Source organism: Triplophysa dalaica, chromosome 9 (assembly GCF_015846415.1).
Source record: "Triplophysa dalaica isolate WHDGS20190420 chromosome 9, ASM1584641v1, whole genome shotgun sequence".
Lineage (NCBI taxonomy): Eukaryota > Metazoa > Chordata > Actinopteri > Cypriniformes > Nemacheilidae > Triplophysa > Triplophysa dalaica.
The window spans coordinates 4,498,403-4,517,553 of record NC_079550.1 but is presented as its reverse complement, the minus strand read 5'-3'; the positions used below and the strand labels follow the sequence as shown (position 1 = coordinate 4,517,553).

At 38.6% G+C, this 19,151-nt stretch overlaps 1 protein-coding gene across 5 annotated transcripts in view; it reads right to left on the bottom strand.

Annotated features, from left to right (window-relative positions):
- The window catches only part of LOC130428416 (diacylglycerol kinase delta-like), a 28,787-nt gene that overhangs the window by 3,133 nt on the left and 6,503 nt on the right, over nt 1-19,151 (bottom strand). For 4 of the 5 annotated variants that reach the window (XM_056756418.1, XM_056756420.1, XM_056756421.1 and 1 more), the window contains 22 exons: nt 15,492-15,596; nt 14,663-14,795; nt 14,463-14,569; nt 8,894-9,019; nt 8,720-8,822; nt 8,474-8,636; nt 8,278-8,386; nt 7,883-8,022; nt 7,692-7,776; nt 7,201-7,295; nt 7,014-7,113; nt 6,651-6,927; nt 6,433-6,567; nt 6,119-6,247; nt 5,947-6,040; nt 5,597-5,707; nt 3,081-3,177; nt 2,885-2,992; nt 2,666-2,779; nt 2,454-2,588; nt 2,047-2,201; nt 6-117 (listed from right to left, as the gene is read on the bottom strand). In XM_056756418.1, the coding sequence (XP_056612396.1) occupies nt 6-117; nt 2,047-2,201; nt 2,454-2,588; nt 2,666-2,779; nt 2,885-2,992; nt 3,081-3,177; nt 5,597-5,707; nt 5,947-6,040; nt 6,119-6,247; nt 6,433-6,567; nt 6,651-6,927; nt 7,014-7,113; nt 7,201-7,295; nt 7,692-7,776; nt 7,883-8,022; nt 8,278-8,386; nt 8,474-8,636; nt 8,720-8,822; nt 8,894-9,019; nt 14,463-14,569; nt 14,663-14,795; nt 15,492-15,596 (2,733 nt within the window). Of the gene's footprint in view, nt 1-5; nt 118-2,046; nt 2,202-2,453; nt 2,589-2,665; nt 2,780-2,884; nt 2,993-3,080; nt 3,178-5,596; nt 5,708-5,946; nt 6,041-6,118; nt 6,248-6,432; nt 6,568-6,650; nt 6,928-7,013; nt 7,114-7,200; nt 7,296-7,691; nt 7,777-7,882; nt 8,023-8,277; nt 8,387-8,473; nt 8,637-8,719; nt 8,823-8,893; nt 9,020-14,462; nt 14,570-14,662; nt 14,796-14,877; nt 14,996-15,491; nt 15,597-19,151 lie in introns of those variants that run through there. The other variant, XM_056756423.1, reaches the window with a different exon arrangement.

The window sequence follows — 19,151 nt, the reverse complement described above, 5'->3', positions numbered from 1 at the left end:
CTCACCCCACTGGTTTTTGAGTTGGCGTACACCAGGTCCATGGCTTTAGAGCTGGCGTTGACAGCATGTGCCAATTCCTGCTCAATTGTGGGATGAGCCTGAGCCACTTCCCTGATACTACACACACACAAACAAACAAATTAATCGTAACTGATTATCCATATTCCATTTTTCAATTGTTGTGCCACTTTTAGCTCTTTCAAAAAGAACAAACAAGCTGGCCACAAGACTGCGTCATGTTTAGTCGTATGTTCTATTATAGTATTAAGTTTTCTTATATAAAATAATACATTTAGTTAGTTATAGGTTTCATGTATTCTTAGGAAACAATACTGGGCCACTTGTATAAGTATGAGCTCATGAACACCTGCATAAAAAACAAGCATCTTATCTTAGCTGCACGTACACCACAAATACGTTTTAATAAGGAAGTTTGGTTTGTCGCACAGAGTCAAGGACGCTGGTATCTCTAAACAGTGAGCTCATTTTAACAAAGCTAATGTTATGAGTCTGAACACTTGAACATCTGCACACACACCAAATATCTTTTAACACCAAGACGAACTCCACACACACTTTTGTAGAGAAGTTTATTTAAATTGCATACAACCAAGGACACCGGTAGCTCATTATCGCTAAACAATGAGCTCATTTTTATCAAAAACAAGTGTAAATCACATATCGTCCGAAACCCCCGGAAAAGTGTCAAGATAAAGGGGCACTTGTTTTTGAGAGGCTCACGCTACGTTTAAATCCTAATATGGTAGGCCGGAACTATGAGCGCTGAGGGACAGGCTAATGAAAAAGTGATGTCATATGAAACCTGATTGGAAGAAGACGATGTCATGCACACATGATTGGTTTAAACTGTGATAACAACTTGAAAACGATGTATAAATGATGGAGTCAGATGTGTATTGTTGGGTTCCCTTCAGATGAACTCTGAATATCCCACTTTGTTTGTCCGGGCAAATAAAGTTTAAACTCTTGGCACCTGGAACCCTTGTCTCTGAGATTTCTTTCTGCGATGGAAGGCCGATTCGCCACAAGACCGTTAATCTATTCTCAAAGTTGGGTTGGGAGCTGGGTCTATACTACGCAAGCTATGATGACTTTCACCTTGATATTTTAGCTCGGATGTATATCTAGCTGAATTGCACTGTACCGGGCGAGAACGAGATTTTTCAATTCGCGTCATTCGCGCTGCCTCATCATCTCATGACCAGGGCTTCATCCGCGCGATTCGCGCCGCAAGTAGGTCTATCGCGTCTTTGCATTCACATAACATGTAAATCACTCGCGCTTGACGCGCCATTCGCGTTTGGTCTCAACACAACATAACGTTACTGTGAAATTACCACATCAAACGTGACGTGCTAACATGGATGCAGCTATGAAGCCGCCAGGTTGCTTCAGGGAAAATTTAATTTTAAGAAGCTTCCCAATAGAAACATCGACAAGACTAAGGTTGTTTGCACCTTGTGCAATGCGGAATTGGTTTAAAAAAACACTTTCTCTCAACAGGTAGTGGTCTAGCTTTAGTTGAAACCAGTAACTTTGTATTGAGATCTAATGTATTATGGCTCCTGTATGACATATCGCTTGTTGCTCCCTCACTCTTTGTAAGTTGCTTTGGATAAAGGCGTCTGCTAAATGACTAAATGTAAATGTACTGTAGGAGCTCTTCAAGTCTCAAGTACCACCTAAACGCAAATCATCCCTTAGCTAATGTGGAAGTAAACACAAGCACATCTTATCGAACACAATTTAATTTTCATCACCAATTATCATAGTAGAACAGCTTTCTCAAGCAGTTTGTGATGCATTTTGGAAAGAGGAGATGAGCCCCTGGTCTAATGCGCCACCTGGCTTGAGACACCCGTTCTCAAAGACTTACTTTTAGTCATAATTTGGGTAGCACACATATTCTGAATGCCTTCGGCAGAATTCAAATGAGCCATTTTAATCTATTAATCAGATTAAAAAAAAATAATCTATGCCCACCACTACTAATGTTGTGTTGTGTTGTGTGTGATGTGTGTATACCTGTGTATCAGACCTCCAGCCGCCTGTCCAAACAGGCTGATATGAGCGGTTTCCTCTTCAGAAACGATCTCTGGCTGTGATGCATGCTGGGATACTAGCCGTGGTATCTCACCTCTCTGTTTGTCCTCCCATGACTTCAGAGTATTCTCAAACGCCTGAAAAAACACACACACACACACACACGCACACACATACATACACACACACACACACACACACACACACACAGAAATCACTGACAATAAGTACTTGTGTAGTGTCAAATTACATTGAGAATATAACACTGGGCACCATGTATACATTATTTACAACACAAAACAACATCTACTAAATGTTACATTCTCTGAACCAGAGCCTGTACAGATATGTTTGTCTTATGTATGATTGTGTTATGTATGTGCACACACCCGGTCTCTGGTGAGGGTCTGCGTGCGGTTCTTGTGAAGGATCCGTATGTATCCAGGCGGTTGAATCCAGGCCTCCCCATCCACCTGTACAGGTACACCTTCATCTCCGAGAATAGTGATCTTCACCGTCCGGCACTGCGAGAGACACACACACATCAATAAAACAGTCACAGAGCATTGTGTGTGTGTTTGTGTGAGCGTGTGTTGAGTACTTGTGCTATACGATGATGCTGTAGATTAATGACTCTAGAAACAGCCATCTGCATACTGCCGAATACAGCCACCACCTCCAGAATCTTATCATCGAATGACGGCGCTGTAAACGTCTGTGGAGCAAAAACTGTGTTGGGATCACAGCTCGTCTCATCCACACTTTTATATTTAAGACACAAAAAACAAGGGAATATACACCAGCAACAACAACAACATACGTCATCTTCTTTGGTTCCGCCCCAGAAGTTTGTTCCTCCTGCGTAACTGGGAATGTTTAACACGGCGATTCCCTGAAGACTGGGCAGAGGAATGGGCCTGCCATCACACTACACACAAACACACACAGATTAAACTCACAAACACACCAGCTGTTTTCAAACACACATAAATCAACACACACTCTCTCTCTCTCACCTCCAGCAGAACTTTCTGCTCCAGGTTCTTATAAGTTCTGTGCAGAAGTTCTTTAGTGCCCAGAACTCCATACCACATCATGTTCTTAGTGCGACTCCTGAATAAACACACACATACAGCACTTGTCAATTTAGGTGATGGCGATGACATCACATCACTACAGCTTTCGACCGGTTCTAACAAAATGTCTTAGTAAACAGTAAACACAAGTTAGTATCTAAACATGTTAAAGGTTAAGTTCATCCCAAAATCAAATTTGTGCGATTTTTTACTTACCCACTTGACGTTCAACATGTTTTGAGACCTCCCAGTGTCTTCGGAGCACAAAAAACTATATTTAGGTCATATCAGAGAGATTTCCAGGCCTCCTCATAGACATCATGGTTATAGTTGTTGTCAAGGTCGAGAAAAGTACTTAAGACATTGTGAAGTTGGTACATCCGATCATAGTGGCTCAATTTAATTTTTTTGAAGCGGCAAGAATACTTTATTTACGACCTTAACCAGTATATTCTCCTCTGTGTATGGTGCGTTAACCTGAGCACTTCAACACGTGCGCATTTGGTTGAGCAAAAAAGTGCAAGTATTCCTAAATATGGTCATTCATCGCTCAGGATGAATGGCCTTCACCTGCAACTGAACCTTTCAAAAACAGAACTGCTTGCAATCCCGGCCGATACAAAGACTCATCACAGCCTCTCCATTCAACAGGGCTCATCAACCATCACATCTTCCAGAAAGGCACGAAACCTTGGAGTGGTGATCGATGATCAGCTCAACTTCACAGATCAAGTTGTCAGCACCGCCCGGTCCTGTAGATTCTTCCTCTACAATATCAGGAAAATTATACCCTTCCTATCAGAGCATGCTACGCAAGTCCTAGTACAGGCTCTGGTCCTGTCCAGGCTGGACTACTGCAATGCGCTACTGGGTGGACTTCCAGCTTGCACAACCAAACCTCTACAGATAATCCAGAATGCCGTGGCAAGAGTTATCTTTAATGAACCAAAGAGAGCACACGTCACTCCTCTATTCATTAAGCTTTATTGGCTCCCCTATGTAGCTTGCATCAAATTCAAGACTCTGCTCCTGGCCTACAAGACCACTACTGGTTCGGCACCCCCTTATCTTCACTCGCTACTGCAGACATATGTACCCACCAGATCCCTATGCTCTGCAATCGAACGACGTCTTGTGATGCCATCCCAAAAAGGTAAAAAATCTCTCTCATGCACCTTCTCCTGACAGGTTCCACCTATGTGGAATGATCTACCCGCTGCTACAAGATCTGCAGATTCTGTAGCCATCTTTAAGAAACGTCTGAAAACACATCTCTTCCGTCAACATCTAACTGATCTGTTCTGACTCTATTTTCTCTCTACTCTTTAAAAAAAAAAAATGAATGAATGAATGGTTCTGTATACCAGTGGTTCCCAAAGTGGGGGTCGCGACTTTTTTTATTTCCAGTTTATTTTAATTATCCTAAATTTATACTCGCATCATTACTACCTTTTTTAACATATACATATTTTTTTTTTTAAATTAAGTTTCTGTAAATCATCTCGCAACCCCCCGTCCCCACTACGCGACCCCCCGGGGGGTCGCGACCCCCACTTTGGGAACCACTGTATTAGGTTATATGAGACCAGTCTTCTTTTTTGATTGCACTTATGCTTTTGTTGTACTTATGCTGTCCCAATTGCTTCCATTGCTTACCCCACCTGTAAGTCGCTGGGCTTTAAAGCATCTCCTCGCCTATTACTAGAACAAGAAGCAGGTGTTTTTACTAAGCCGTTGATCTGCCTACTCACGTCTTTCTCCCGACACTCCCTCTCCGCGCAGAGCGTGCTGAACCACGCCCCCCTTGCCACAGTCGTTATTTTGGTTAGTTTTTCGCACAAGTATTCTCGTTGCTTCAGAAAAATCCAATTGAGCCACTATGAGCGGACGGACAAATATGATGATGTCTTTAATATTTTCTGGATCTTGACAACAACTCTAATCATGATGTCTATGAGGAGGCCTGGAACTTTCTCGGATGTCGTGCTCCTTAGATTCCGGAAGGTCTCAGAACATGTTAAAAGTCACAAATTTGATCTTGGGATGAACTTACCCTTTAAGGATACATGAAACTTTTATAAATAACTACTTTTTTTCCATTCCATTCCATTTTCTACCGCTTATCCGAACTACCTCGGGTCACGGGTAAATAACTACTTTATAAAACCAAAATGTATTTCTTTAAAGCATAAAGTGTTTTAAATTGTTTTTGTGAATAATTGTAAACTCTGATTGCAATTGTCCCAAAAACTGTGATTAGGTTAGAATCTGATAATGTTTATTTTTGGAGGTGACTGTGTTGACATATGAAGTCATTTTATTTAGGTTAGTTTGGGTTAAGATTTGATTATGTACTGATTATTTTAATTTTTTCGGGTGTGATCATACTTGTCTGATATGTTTGTATGTGATTGTGGTTTTGTTTAGATGTAAATAGTACAGCTGTGATTATTCACCTGCATTTCTCTGGATGTTCATCACGTTTGTTGTTGAAGTCCAGAGAGATTTTGGCATCCAGGCCGATTCCAAAATAATTATTCATCACACATTTCTCAGTGTAGAGATCCCTGGGCCAGGAGAGAGAGAGAGACATGCGGTTACAACAGCTTGAGGGTGACCAACAGCACACATTTGGGATGACACACATTTAAAACATTATCAATCTGCAAATCTCCATATATACAATATTAATTTTTAATATTTGACTAATTTTAGTTCCTTTTATTTACCTCCTCAACCCTTTTATCATCTTCAATTGTAATGATAAACAGATGTAGCAGCACATTTCAAACACAGACTGACTTACAGGTTCTCATGGTCACAACTGAACGGGTCGGCGTTGACCAACAGTCTGCTGATGACTGAACCGCTGAAAGAGCCTGACACACCTGCCCTGAGACCTACACACACACACACACAGAATGAGCTTCTGAATGCACCACAAATTCTCCTGTTTCCATGACAACTACTTCTATTACTTGGGTAGAGGATCTTGGTGTTCAGCATGGGCATACTGTCCCTACTTCCTGTCTGCACAGGAAGTGATGCGGAGCTGCCTATCGACAGACTTCCTTTACTGATGAGCTTTTCACACGGAGTCTTGGAAGCTGAGAGAGAGAAGTGATGTGACGTAATTCAGAGCATAATATTCGCAAAATATACATAGAATGAGATTTTATGATTATTTTTTAAATAAATTAGCAACACTGCATCCACTGATAACACATGCACTAAAAGACCAATGTGTACTGAGAAATGAAACAGGGTCACTATTGATGTCATGGCATCTCACCTCTTCTAATGGGCCGAGCTCTATTGCTGTATGAGGATTGTAGAGATAATTTATCCACTTCATCATCCTCCTCTTCCTCTGCAGCAGGCAGAGAGGCAAACACCTCCTCCGTCTGAGCGTTCTGTTCATCCACAGCTGAGAAAGAGAGAGAATGTTGAAAAACAAAAAATTCTTAAAAACATAATCCATCAAAATGTTAAAGCTGTGTGTGCATGTACCTTTCTCGGTGTGCTCTATGATTTGTCTGATTGCTTTCTTCAGACTGTTGGCACGTAACATCAGCTGCTCTCGAGGCTTAAAAATGGCAGCGGTTGGGCGGGGCGAGCAGGGTACCATGACTGTGGGCGGGGCCGGAGGCAGTGCCACCACTACACACTCCCCATCATCCTGCTCCTCTGCAATGGTTGGCGGAGGCGTGGCCATCACACTCGTGGCCTGGGATTCCTCATTGAGCGTCTTCAGTAAAGAGTCCAGCTTCTCTTTCAAAACGCCACACTGCAGTCAATCAAAAACATCCAGTCATTCCACAGCCAATCACAAACACCCAGAATGGTTTACTCATACAGCCACACAGAGCTGACCTTTTTAGCCATAACCTCTGATTCCTCAGTGCTTTCTGAGCTTTTTTCATACGCGCGGCCGACTCTCGCGACAAAATCCTTCACGGTCTCACACAAGACTCTGGAAAACAAACACATTACACTGTGATATACACAATACAAGGATGGAAACAAACAGACATGCTCAGACAGCAAACGCAGTACACACTTAGCAGAGGAGATGACCACAGAGTGCTGGTCGGACGTCAGTATTTTGGAGAGGTGGGCGGCGACCGAATCCTCGTAGGTCAGAATGTGCTGCACCTGGAACCAAAACGGCACGGGAAGTGGATTTAATGAATAAAGAATAAGATGCTACAAAATGTGAAAAATACTTAACGATTAGACGATATAATCATTTATATTAAATATGGCTTCTTTAAAACAAACAAAGACCAAAGTAAATATTTCAGAGCCAAAGAAAAAACACCATAATAATACGTTAAAAAAACGCAAACTAATCCCAGCAAACTGTAGTATAGAAGATACTACACTATAGGAGGTACTAAATTGATAAACTGTAGTAAATATTCGGTATACTTTAATATTTCTACAGTAAGGTTCACTATAATAATATAGTATTTAGTAATTAGGCATTTAAGTAAAGTTTACGACAGTTGATACAACAGTATTTTTAAATGATGTAAAACTTTATGTTACCTCAGAGTCTTCACTACAGTCCTCTGTCACTGTAGAGCTGGAGTGTTGCCGTGGAAACTTAGTTTCATATACCATAATACTCCATCTATTTAAAAGAGGTAAAATGCTTGTGAAATATGAATCATCTGCATGTACTCACACAATGCGCGTCTCTCAAGCCATCTCTCTCACAAACACGCACACAAACGCACCTATCCAGCATCTTTGTACTTGCTCTCTCTAGTTTCTCCAATATCTGGGGTAACTGGGTGTCATCATCACACGCCGACCCCCACCCCAAAACTCTGGCCAGATCATTTCCTGTTCCCAAAGGAAGCACGCCCAGCTGACACTGCAGACATCACAGGACAACACATTTCCAAAAACTCTGATAAGACAGGTGAAGATAATGTGTAGATGCATGATTTCATCAGGAGAGGGCAGTATAAGCACACAAACTGTTAGTCTTTAGTTGCTTTAAATCCTGCGGAGAAGTTTATATTTATGAGTTTAAAAGTTTGTGTTAGAAAGCATTTCTGTGTGAACGTCTCCAATGTGTAAATGTGTGTATCTGGTTTATCATGTTACTGTTAGTAGGTTAATGTACCTGTTTGTGTAGAGTCAGAGCGTCGATCTCTGATAAAACCCAGCCGACGCTGCCATCCCCTCCGCACACAAGAATACGAAATGTATCGAACTTCTGAAACAAACGCAAACTACAACACACACGCACACACACACACACACGATTATTCCATCATGAGAGCACATCCTGTGTGTCAAAACCCGTGTTTGTGTCTTACCCCAGGTGTGGTCCTCCGTTCATGATGTCAAACACCTGAGCAGGGTTCAACAGCTGCTTGAATCGTCGCAGAAACTTTACACCCTGATTATCTCCACTTTTACTGTTCACGAAAACCAATAGCGGGCTTGTGCAAGTCGGAGGACACGACGCCTTCCAGAATCCTGCAGACAGAATATCACTCATGTTTAAATATCAAATCACGTCTGCTGTGTTCAATGTACAAGCGCTCTGATTGGCCGCTCACCATCCGAGTCGATGCTGTTGAGGGCTGTGGGCGGGATTACGGACACTTTACACTGACCCAGCGGGCACTTGAGAGACAGCTGCTCTTTACACCCAGCATGCACCTGGAGAACACAAACACAGAGTTAAATGCTGTTTGGATCTGTCATTGACTTCAGTAGAAAATTGCACTCACCATGGCTTTACACCACAGACAACGCCAGTCCTGAAGTCTCAGAACACTGCCACAGGTTTTATCACACACCGTACATTTAGCGCTAACCGTCAGATTTCCCTCCAACCACTGATGAGGCATCGAGATCTAACAGAGGATTTAGAGATTAAACTAGATAGATTAAAACACAAAAAGTATTAAAGCATTAACCAAAAGCAAATCAAGACCAAAAACTGATCGGACTCTTAAATTCATCCGAAAAATCCTTATAACCCTAACAAGACATTACATTTGAAAAGTCATTGCAGAGGTATTTTATATTGAGTTGATATTGGTTTTATTAAACAAATACAAACATTAAAGAGCTGAAATTCACATCAAACATTAATAATTTTCAATAATGTTTGTTATTTTGTTAAAGAATTAACAACATTCAAAGTTTCATATATAATTAAAAAAATACAAATGTAATGGTTCTCTCACAAAAAAAATATGATTTTACATAAATTAAATGTAAGTAAGGAATAAGGAATGTGTAACCTAAGCAATAAAATCACCCAAAAAAATCTGTATTACACATGTAATACGCAGGTCATGTGATTGCAGTTTTACCAGATATTAATATTAACCAGTGGTTAGGAAAATGGTGAGGAAAAAAACGCTCAATATTGATTCCCAACAAACACAAAACGCTCCCCAATCGTTAGTTTTTGGTTCCCTTTTGGTTATTTATTGGTAAAAAAAATTGCAACCAGAAAATCAACAGAAAGTAATGTACCCTGATGTTTTTTTTTTACCAGATGATAACCAGAAAATTACATTCCCGGATGGTTATTTTTTAATGGTAAAAGTAGTCAAAACTAGTAAACGTCAGTGACATGTGCAATATAGAAATTATAAGATCACATTAACACATGTTATACTGACCATATGAAATTAATAAATGTGCCCTTCAATGGCTGAAAATAATAAACTAGTGAAGCTTAATGAAAATACAATCATATATATCCATGTGTATTTCTTTAATGTGGTTGTCTGTTATGTGTGTGCACTTTTCTCAGCTCTGCCACGCACTCCCATCATTTTAAAATTAACGGTCATTTCGTTTTACCTCACCCACTTACACATTAGTTTAGTGGTTAATTTCTTTATTTAAAACCGTACAGATTTGAGAGTAAACTTATATTTTCGTGATTTTCGATTGATTTGACACATCTAAATCAACAAACCATGATGTAAGGACTGAAACTCTGGGCTTTTGATTGTTATATCTAATGACGGAGCCACGCTATACTTCTCTGGTGAGACAAGAATATTGTTATCCTGAAGATAATTAAATGTTTATTCTACTGTCAATAAAAATCTGCTTTAAATATTGTGTTGAAGTCATTGGTTGTTATATTTCAATATTTATAATGTCTCGTGTTGAGGTTGGCCTGCACACAGTGTGGTTCATATTGTGTGGGATGATGTAGTTTACTTATTTTAATTAGATAAGAAAAGCGATGGATAAAAACACAGCATGGATGTATTCATTACTGACTTGTAGTGAGGCCAAACAGACCCAAGAAAAATTTTAGGCTAACGTTCTGGCAACGTTCCCCTAACGTTAGTTTCTGGTTCCCAGAAAGTTTTTCAAGGTTTTGTTTTTCTTTAAGGAAATAAGTTAGTTTCATGGTTTCTATAACGTTAGGGAAACTTTCCCCTAAAGTTAGTTCTTGGTTTCCAGAATGTTCAGGGAACCAGAAACTAATGTTCTATTAACGTAAAGGAAAATTTCCTGGAGAACCAAAAACGAACCTTAGAAAATAACGTTCAGGTAATCAAAAACTAACATAAGGGGAACATTCCGGAAACCAAAAATTGTTAGCTGGGTCCCGCCTTCCAGTAATATGAGCCAATCGTCAATCAATAAAGACTTATGATTCTCTGGGGTGGCGCTGTTGTAAGGCGCTTGCCTGTGCTCAGGCGGAGTAGATAAGATGACCTCGAAAATTTTTTTTTTCCTCAATTAAAGCTTAGCAAGCCAGCTATGATGCAGTTCATGTCATGTTTAATTATTGATCGGAAATATGCTGTTTAATTGTGATTTTGCCAACGATTTTATATAATATCTGCCTTCCCCATTCAAGTAGATTGGACTGATATTGCTGCCCTGAGGCATTGCAAACATGACCGCAAAGTGGTATGTCTTCCGTAAACAGACTTTGGTTTAACCAATAACAAATGTCATTTTGCCATGAGAAATATTTCCTATTTTGTGTCTCTATATGCAAAACATCAAGATATTGTATCATATTGAATTTTTTTTTTTTTTTCGAAAAATATTATATATATAAAACAAAATATACAAACACAGTTAATATGTTAAAACATAAAAGAAAAACATAGCTATCAATAATTACTACAATTACCAGTCCGAAATGGAGTAGTCACGGTACCAAAATTTCAGTATTCGGTCCCAATACCAGTAAAATTCCACGGTTCTCGGTACCAAAGCAAAACACCCGTACATGCTAATTGAAACACAATTGTATTAATAAAGCTCATTGTTAATATAAATGTAATAAAGCAATGCCAAGTTAATTGTTGTTGAAACTGTTGTGTGCTCACTACTGATGCACATCTTCCGCAGTCTACTGCTGTATAAGACAAATAGAGTTTAAAGTTTAAATGGGTCTTTTTAAACCTTAAAGAGTTATCTATCCAAGACATCCACAATTCTAGTCAAACATATATTGTTTTCTAGCACATAGATTTCGGATAGGCCTATTTATAATAACAATAATAATAATGATGCATTTTATTTCATGGCGCCTTTCAGAACACCCAAGGTCACCTCACAAGCAATATACAGGTCACTACATAGAACGAAACACAACAAGCAAACACAACATAATAGGTAGCCTAAGTTAACTGTAAACCCCATCTCCCATTTCATAACTGCATTACCTCATCTACTGCACTGTAACTTCAACAACTGCACCAACTTCTCTACTGCACTGTAATTCATCTATTGCATTACTGCATTTATTGCATAACTAACTGCATCTACTCATCTATTGCACTATAACTTCAATAACTGCATTAACTCATCTACTGCACTGTAAACTTAATAACCGCATTAACGCATCTACTGCACTGTAACTTCAATAACTGCACTAACTCATCTACTGCACTGTAACCTTAATAACCGCATTAACGCATCTACTGCACTGTAACTTCAATAACTGCACTAACTCATCTACTGCACTGTAACCTTAATAACCGCATTACGCATCTACTGCACTGTAACTTCAATAACTGCACTAACTCATCTACTGCACTGTAACCTTAATAACCGCATTAACGCATCTACTGCACTGTAACTTCAATAACTGCACTAACTCATCTACTGCACTGTAACCTTAATAACCGCAGTAACGCATCTACTGCACTGTAACCTTAATAACCGCATTACGCATCTACTGCACTGTAACTTCAATAACTGCACTAACTCATCTACTGCACTGTGACCTTAATAACCGCATTAACGCATCTACTGCACTGTAACCTTAATAACCGCATTACGCATCTACTGCACTGTAACTTCAATAACTGCACTAACTCATCTACTGCACTGTAACTTCAATAACCGCATCAACTCATCTACTGCACTATACCTTCAATAACTGCTCTAACTCATCTACTGCACTGTAACCTTAATAACCGCATTACGCATCTACTGCACTGTTACTTCAATAACGGCACTAACTCATCTACTGCACTGTAACCTTAATAACCGCAGTAACGCATCTACTGCACTGTAACTTCAATAACTGCATTAACTCATCTACTGCACTGTAACTGTGTTATCTGCATCTACTCATCTACTGCACTGTAACTTCAATAACTGCACTAACTCATCTACTGCACTGTAACTGTATAACTGCATCTACTCATGTATTGCACTATAACTTCAATAACTGCATTAACTCATGTACTGCACCGTTCCTTTAATAACCGCATCAACTCATCTACTGCACTGTAAATTCAATAACTGCACTAACTCATCTACTGCACTGTAACTTCAATAACTGCACTAACTCATCTACTGCACTGTAACTGTATAACTGCATCTACTCATGTATTGCACTATAACTTCAATAACTGCATTAACTCATGTACTGCACCGTACCTTTAATAACCGCATCAACTCATCTACTGCACTGTAACTTCAATAACTGCACTAACTAATGCATGCACTGTAACTTCAATAACTGCACTAACTCATCTACTGCACTGTAACTGTATAACTGCATCTACTCATGTATTGCATTATAACTTCAATAACTGCATTAACTCATGTACTGCACCGTACCTTTAATAACCGCATCAACTCATCTACTGCACTGTAACTTTAATAACCGCATCAACTCATCTACTGTACTGTAACTTTAATAGCTAATGTCTGTAACTAATGCACACTTAAGTCACTTGCACTATTGTATAGTCTATATTGTTATCTGTTCATAACCTCCTGTACATTAATGTTCACAGTATATAGCCTTCTGTTTATATTGTTCATAGTACATACCGACTGTCATATTTTCATAGTACATGCCCATTGTATAGTATTTTCCTAATATTGTATTCTGTATTTATTCAAACTGTGTATCCTGCACTTGCTAATTGCGCTTCTGGTTAGACCTAAACTACATTTTGTTACACTGTACTTGTATATGTGTAATGACAATAAAGTTGAATCTAATCTAAACTAATTTAATTTGCCCCTTTACAGTTATAAAAGCATTAAATGGTTAATAAGGACACTTGACTGGATTAGCATTGGCGCTAACAAATTAACACGCAAACAAGGACGTTTGTTGTAATTTAACCTCTAACTTAAGATATTATACAACATTCATAATAAAAACGCTCACAGAAGTTGAAACCTATCGCTTGAACTTGTTCAAATAAATCCGGATCGTTTTCTTCGGGATATGACTTTAATCTTAAGTATTACTGTGCGCACATTTTGTGGAAGGAGTCTCGATTATCCGCTCCATAACGTCTTATTGGTTGGCCCGGTATGTCGGTGCTACCGGGTCTTATGAAAATGAGGTACCGTCAACTTTTTTATTTTAAGGTACCGACTTGGACCCGAAGTACCAGGACTTTTGACAACACTAAGGGATGAATTAAAAGCTTGTACATATTACATAACATTGAAGTCAAAATTCTTGTTTATTATTTGTTTATATAAAATCACTTCTGCAGTCATGCTCATAATTGTGAAAACAGCTCTTTAGTAATATTGTTTAGTTATCGAAAGATAAAATATAAAAAAAACATTCAAAAATGTCATACAAGAAATTATTTGCAATCATATCTTAAATTTTGAAATTATTTGCATTTTGTTGACATGAACACACACCACATGTTAGAAGAGCACCGCCAAAAAGACTACAGTAACATTATGATAAAACATTTTACGGACAAAATGTCTTCTAAGTAGTTTGAACAGAAATGAAACTCAGTGTTGCGTACAATTCAGAAAAACCTACAGTACACATTACAAAAAACATGAACCATCAAAATATTCACTCACCCCGTCCTCATTCTCCAGTATGTCTTTCCCAATAGATGCCAGTGTCGTCCATTTACAGTTATTAGTGGCACGGACTGCACAGCGCTTGTGAGCTTTAAATTTACACACTGTACAACACACACATATACAGCAGTTCAGAACAACATTCACAGTGAGATGATGTGTACCAAACGAAAGTGTGTCATAAAGAGCAGTCAGACCTTCACAGGACAGTCCGTGAGACGTGACCCCAGACAGCGCCTCCCGGCAGACATTACAGTATGTGGGGCGAGCGTGTGAACAGGCGTACCAGTTATGCATCCCAGAGAAGTGATCCATACTGAGCTGTGTGGACTAGATCAGAGAAACAGATGCACAATTAAAGGTCAGAGGTCACCAGAGGCCGCATGGAAATGAAGCCGATTTTTGAACATACCCGGCTGACACAATAAAGCCTTTTGTTGAAAAGCAGTCAGATATTTGCAAGGTTGGAGCCAGCAAATCTTATTTAGAGAGATATAAGAACGATTCCAAGACTGCAAAACATTCTAAAATATCAGAAAGGTTTGCAATTACTGAATACTTTTAACTGAAATAACTGAAATACTCTTAATAATTCATAAAGTTAGTTCCACCTAGTTCCAGTCGAGACAGAGAGAGCGATGCTTTCTAACCCAGAACAAACATGAAACATTAATGTTGGTTGTGTATTTGTTCTAATACTCCTTAAATAGATTTTAAAACTTAAAGTATGATCATATCACAAATTTCATGTCGCATTATTTAGCAAATCTTTACAAAATCAATGTTTCAACTCATGTTTCTCAGTAGAACTGCATCATTGCAGTTAGGTAGAAACATTATCCAAAGCTGCTGCTTATTAGAAAATGTAAGAAAAAAAACTGTCTCAAAGAGCGCTATGGAAATAAACTTGACTTAGTTATTACTTTCGGTGTACACACAATGTGAGGAGAATAAGTTGTGATGTAGACTAGACTTTACGACAATCCTCAAATATCTGGATCTGTAAGACTACACATACACACTCACCTCAAAGTGTTCTCTGTTCTGAACACTCTTCAACGCTGCGATCCATTCCTCCATCTCCTTTCTGTTCTCAGCGCAGAGAATCAAGCGACGACACGGAGTGATAACCTACAGAGACACACAGAGAGAGAATTGTGGCTCGGTCATGTGAAACTGAACAATGGTAGCATATTTGTCGATTCTTGTAAGCGGCTTTAGCCACACATAACTTTAAATATGTCTGTGTGTATGTGTTAGAAAGAGCTCAGGGCACCAAAAACCATGTGGTTGTACCACAAACTGATCAGGTCAGGAGAACAGAGAACACACTGTCCGTCCACACACACAAGCATGCGCGCACACACACACACACACACACAAAACCTGTATATGACACTTTCATATGTGAAACACAAAATATATTTTGAGAAATGTCTCCGTGGTTTTGTGTTCATACAATTGAAATCAATGGAGTTCAATTTTGTGTGGTTATCGACTTTCTTCAAAATATCTTCTTTTGTGTTCTGTAGAAGAAAGACAGTCATTCAGGTTATGAGTGAAATGAGGATGAGTGAATGATGACAGAACTTTTATTTCTGAGTGATCTATTTCCAGTGTCATGAGTATGGTGTAACGGTTAAGGGATTTAGCGCTTTACTTCCAAAAATATAACATGTAAAAAACATTATAAGTATGTATAGGACAATGCAATGTAAGTCGCTTTGGATAAAAGCATCTGCCAAAATGTAAGTATTTTGGTAACACTTTTCAAGATTCGGAAGTATTTGTGCGTCAATAATGACGTACAACTCAACAACTCTGACATTCTTGCACACAAGATTCAGTCAGCCAGAAATTTACAATTCACTCGAATGACTATGTTGATGATATAATGTTCACAGAAAAATGTATCATGTATCTAAAAAGCTCTCAGACTGTATCGCTTAAAGGGATAGTTCAGGCAAAAACTCCAATTTGAAGTTTATTTACTCACCCTCAGGCAATCCGAGATGTATGTGAAAGAAAGAAAAGTAGAATCATAATAAGTGGTCATAAATCAAATAGTGGTTAATCCACTGCCCTCTCTGCTTCATATAATGCGAGTCTATGGGGTCCACCTGTCTAAGAGTTCCTAAAGCACATAATTCCAAAAAAACAGCTCCTGGCGACATTTTGATGTTTCGTGAAGCGAATCGTTTGATATTTTCATAAAACTGAACATAATTTTTAATAATATTAGCCATAATGTGCAGCCTCTACACACAATCGCAATCTTCTTGTAGTATTTGGTGGCGGATGGCATACCAGCGTCTAGCACGTTTAGCACCACCTGCAGAAAGGGAGTGTTGAGGCTGTAGAGTATGCTAATATTATAAAAAATGACGTTCAAATTTATGAAAATATCGAGCGAGTCACTTCACGAAACGTCAACAGGAGACGCTTTTTGGAATTATGTGTTTTAGGAATTCTTAGACAGGTGGACCCCATTGACTCCCATTATATAATGCAAAGAGGGCTGCAAATTTACCAAACAATCTTCTTTATGGTTCTACTCAAGAAAAAATGTCACCTACATCTCGGATGGCCTGAGGGTAAATAAACGGAAAATTTGAGTTTTTGGCTGAATTATCCCTTTAAGTTTCAAACCAGGCAAACCTTTAGAATAACCACAACTGCATTCAAAGACCTAAAATAAAGTGTGTGTGTATGTACGTCAACTTCCCATTCCGTTTCCTACAGCTGCTGACAAAGATCCTCTGTTCCCACACAGATAAAAATAACTTTCCCCTCCTTCACATTCATGAAAACACACACACACACGTCTCTCAAACTCATCGTATTATTCATTTCACAGAAGAGTACACATACTGCCTCATAAACGCAACTGAAATATACACAAACATCCATCTCAGTGGACATACAGCGGAAGAGAGAGAGACAGGAGAGAGATGTGCATGTCTGCTAACTGTCTTTGATGTCGATCTTGAAACTTTGATCACTTACACAAATAAACACATTATCACTGCTATCTTAGCGTGGCGTGAAGTGTCACACCACTGGACAACTTTGGGCTTCAGTTACATAAACTCTGTGCATCCTGTTCTCCATTCTGTAACACTCAGATGGTACATTAATAATAATAACAAAAAAAACACATGAAATAATTTCAAACTAACCTGCCAAATCACCTGAGGACTTTTCATACTAAGCATTATTCTGAGTTACTTATTTAAACCCTCAGTTGGGGCTAATTTAGCCCTGGGTTAATAACATTTTTAATCCACAGGTTGGGATCCTTTTACACACGGGTTAATGATTTTTTTAACACTCAGAGTTAGGGATACTTTTTAATCCTGGGTCAGCTACTTTTTTAAACCTTGAGAAGGGGCTACTATTTAACCCCGGATTAATAACTTCCATGAGTTAGGGTCACTTTTAACACTGGGTTAAAGTTAAAACCTGAAGTTGAGTTCATTTGAACAAAATGTTTAATGATCTGTATCTATTAAAGGAATAAATATAAACACCAGATTAATTACTTTTTTAAATCCCTGATTAGGGACACCATTAACCCTGGGTTAAAGGGACAGTTCACCCAAAAATTAAAATTCTGCCTTCAGGTTGTCCCAAATATGATTCAATTTCTCTGTTCTGATAAAAAAAAAAAAATGTACTTGGAAGAATGACAGTAACCAATCAGATATCACCCCCCCCCCCCCCCCATTGACTCCCATGGTATTTAATTGTCCTACTATGGCAATAAATGGGGGGTGAGATCTGTTTGGTTACAGGCATTCTTCCAAATATCTTTCTCTGTGTTCATCCGATCAAAGAATTTCAATTTATTGAAAGCATGCAGAGTTTCGGGTCAAATCATGACGTCTAACTGTCCAAACAATATTGATCTCAAGTTGGTTACGTGAAACAAAGTCAACAAATCATGTGATGTCTACAACAAAGCTGTCTGCTTTTCTTCAAGCAGTATTCATATGGCTTCCATAACATTACACAGCAGAAAATGAGGACTGAAGAAAAAGGTGAAAATATCAGAAAAGATGCGGTGTATTTTTTCAGACCTCAAATACTGCAAAGAGAACAACTTCATATTCACTTTTAAGCATTACAACAGCAATATTTGCACATATATTTAGGAAAAGTACTAACACTTTAGTGAATTCTATCAGAATTTTCATGTTTCTTGTCATGCTGTCAGTCCTTCACATTGCTGTTGGATGACTTTATGTCACTCCTGAGGTTTGATTTTGTAAAAATTCAACAGACACTGGACTGGAATGACCACAATACATGTAGAAACGATGATTAAATGAACATTCGGAAAGGTGTCGCACTTTCTCTGCAGATGTACATTTTAATTAGAAAGACACTTGATATAAAGTAAAACCAATAGTTGAAACATCTCTAGGACAAAGTGTAAAAATATTTTGTTAGATTACATGGTAAATAGTTTTATGAAGTTAATGATGTCAAAAATATCATTTCATATAACAGAATCAGTATAACTACATCAGTTTACACCAATGAATATCATTTTTACGTGTCCGATCAGATTGTAAAAGTTAACAAAAACAGCATATTTTACTTTTTCTACAAAACAAACATGACAATGCATTATACAGAAGTGCAAACTTACTTTGTACTAACATCAGACTTTATAATGAGTAT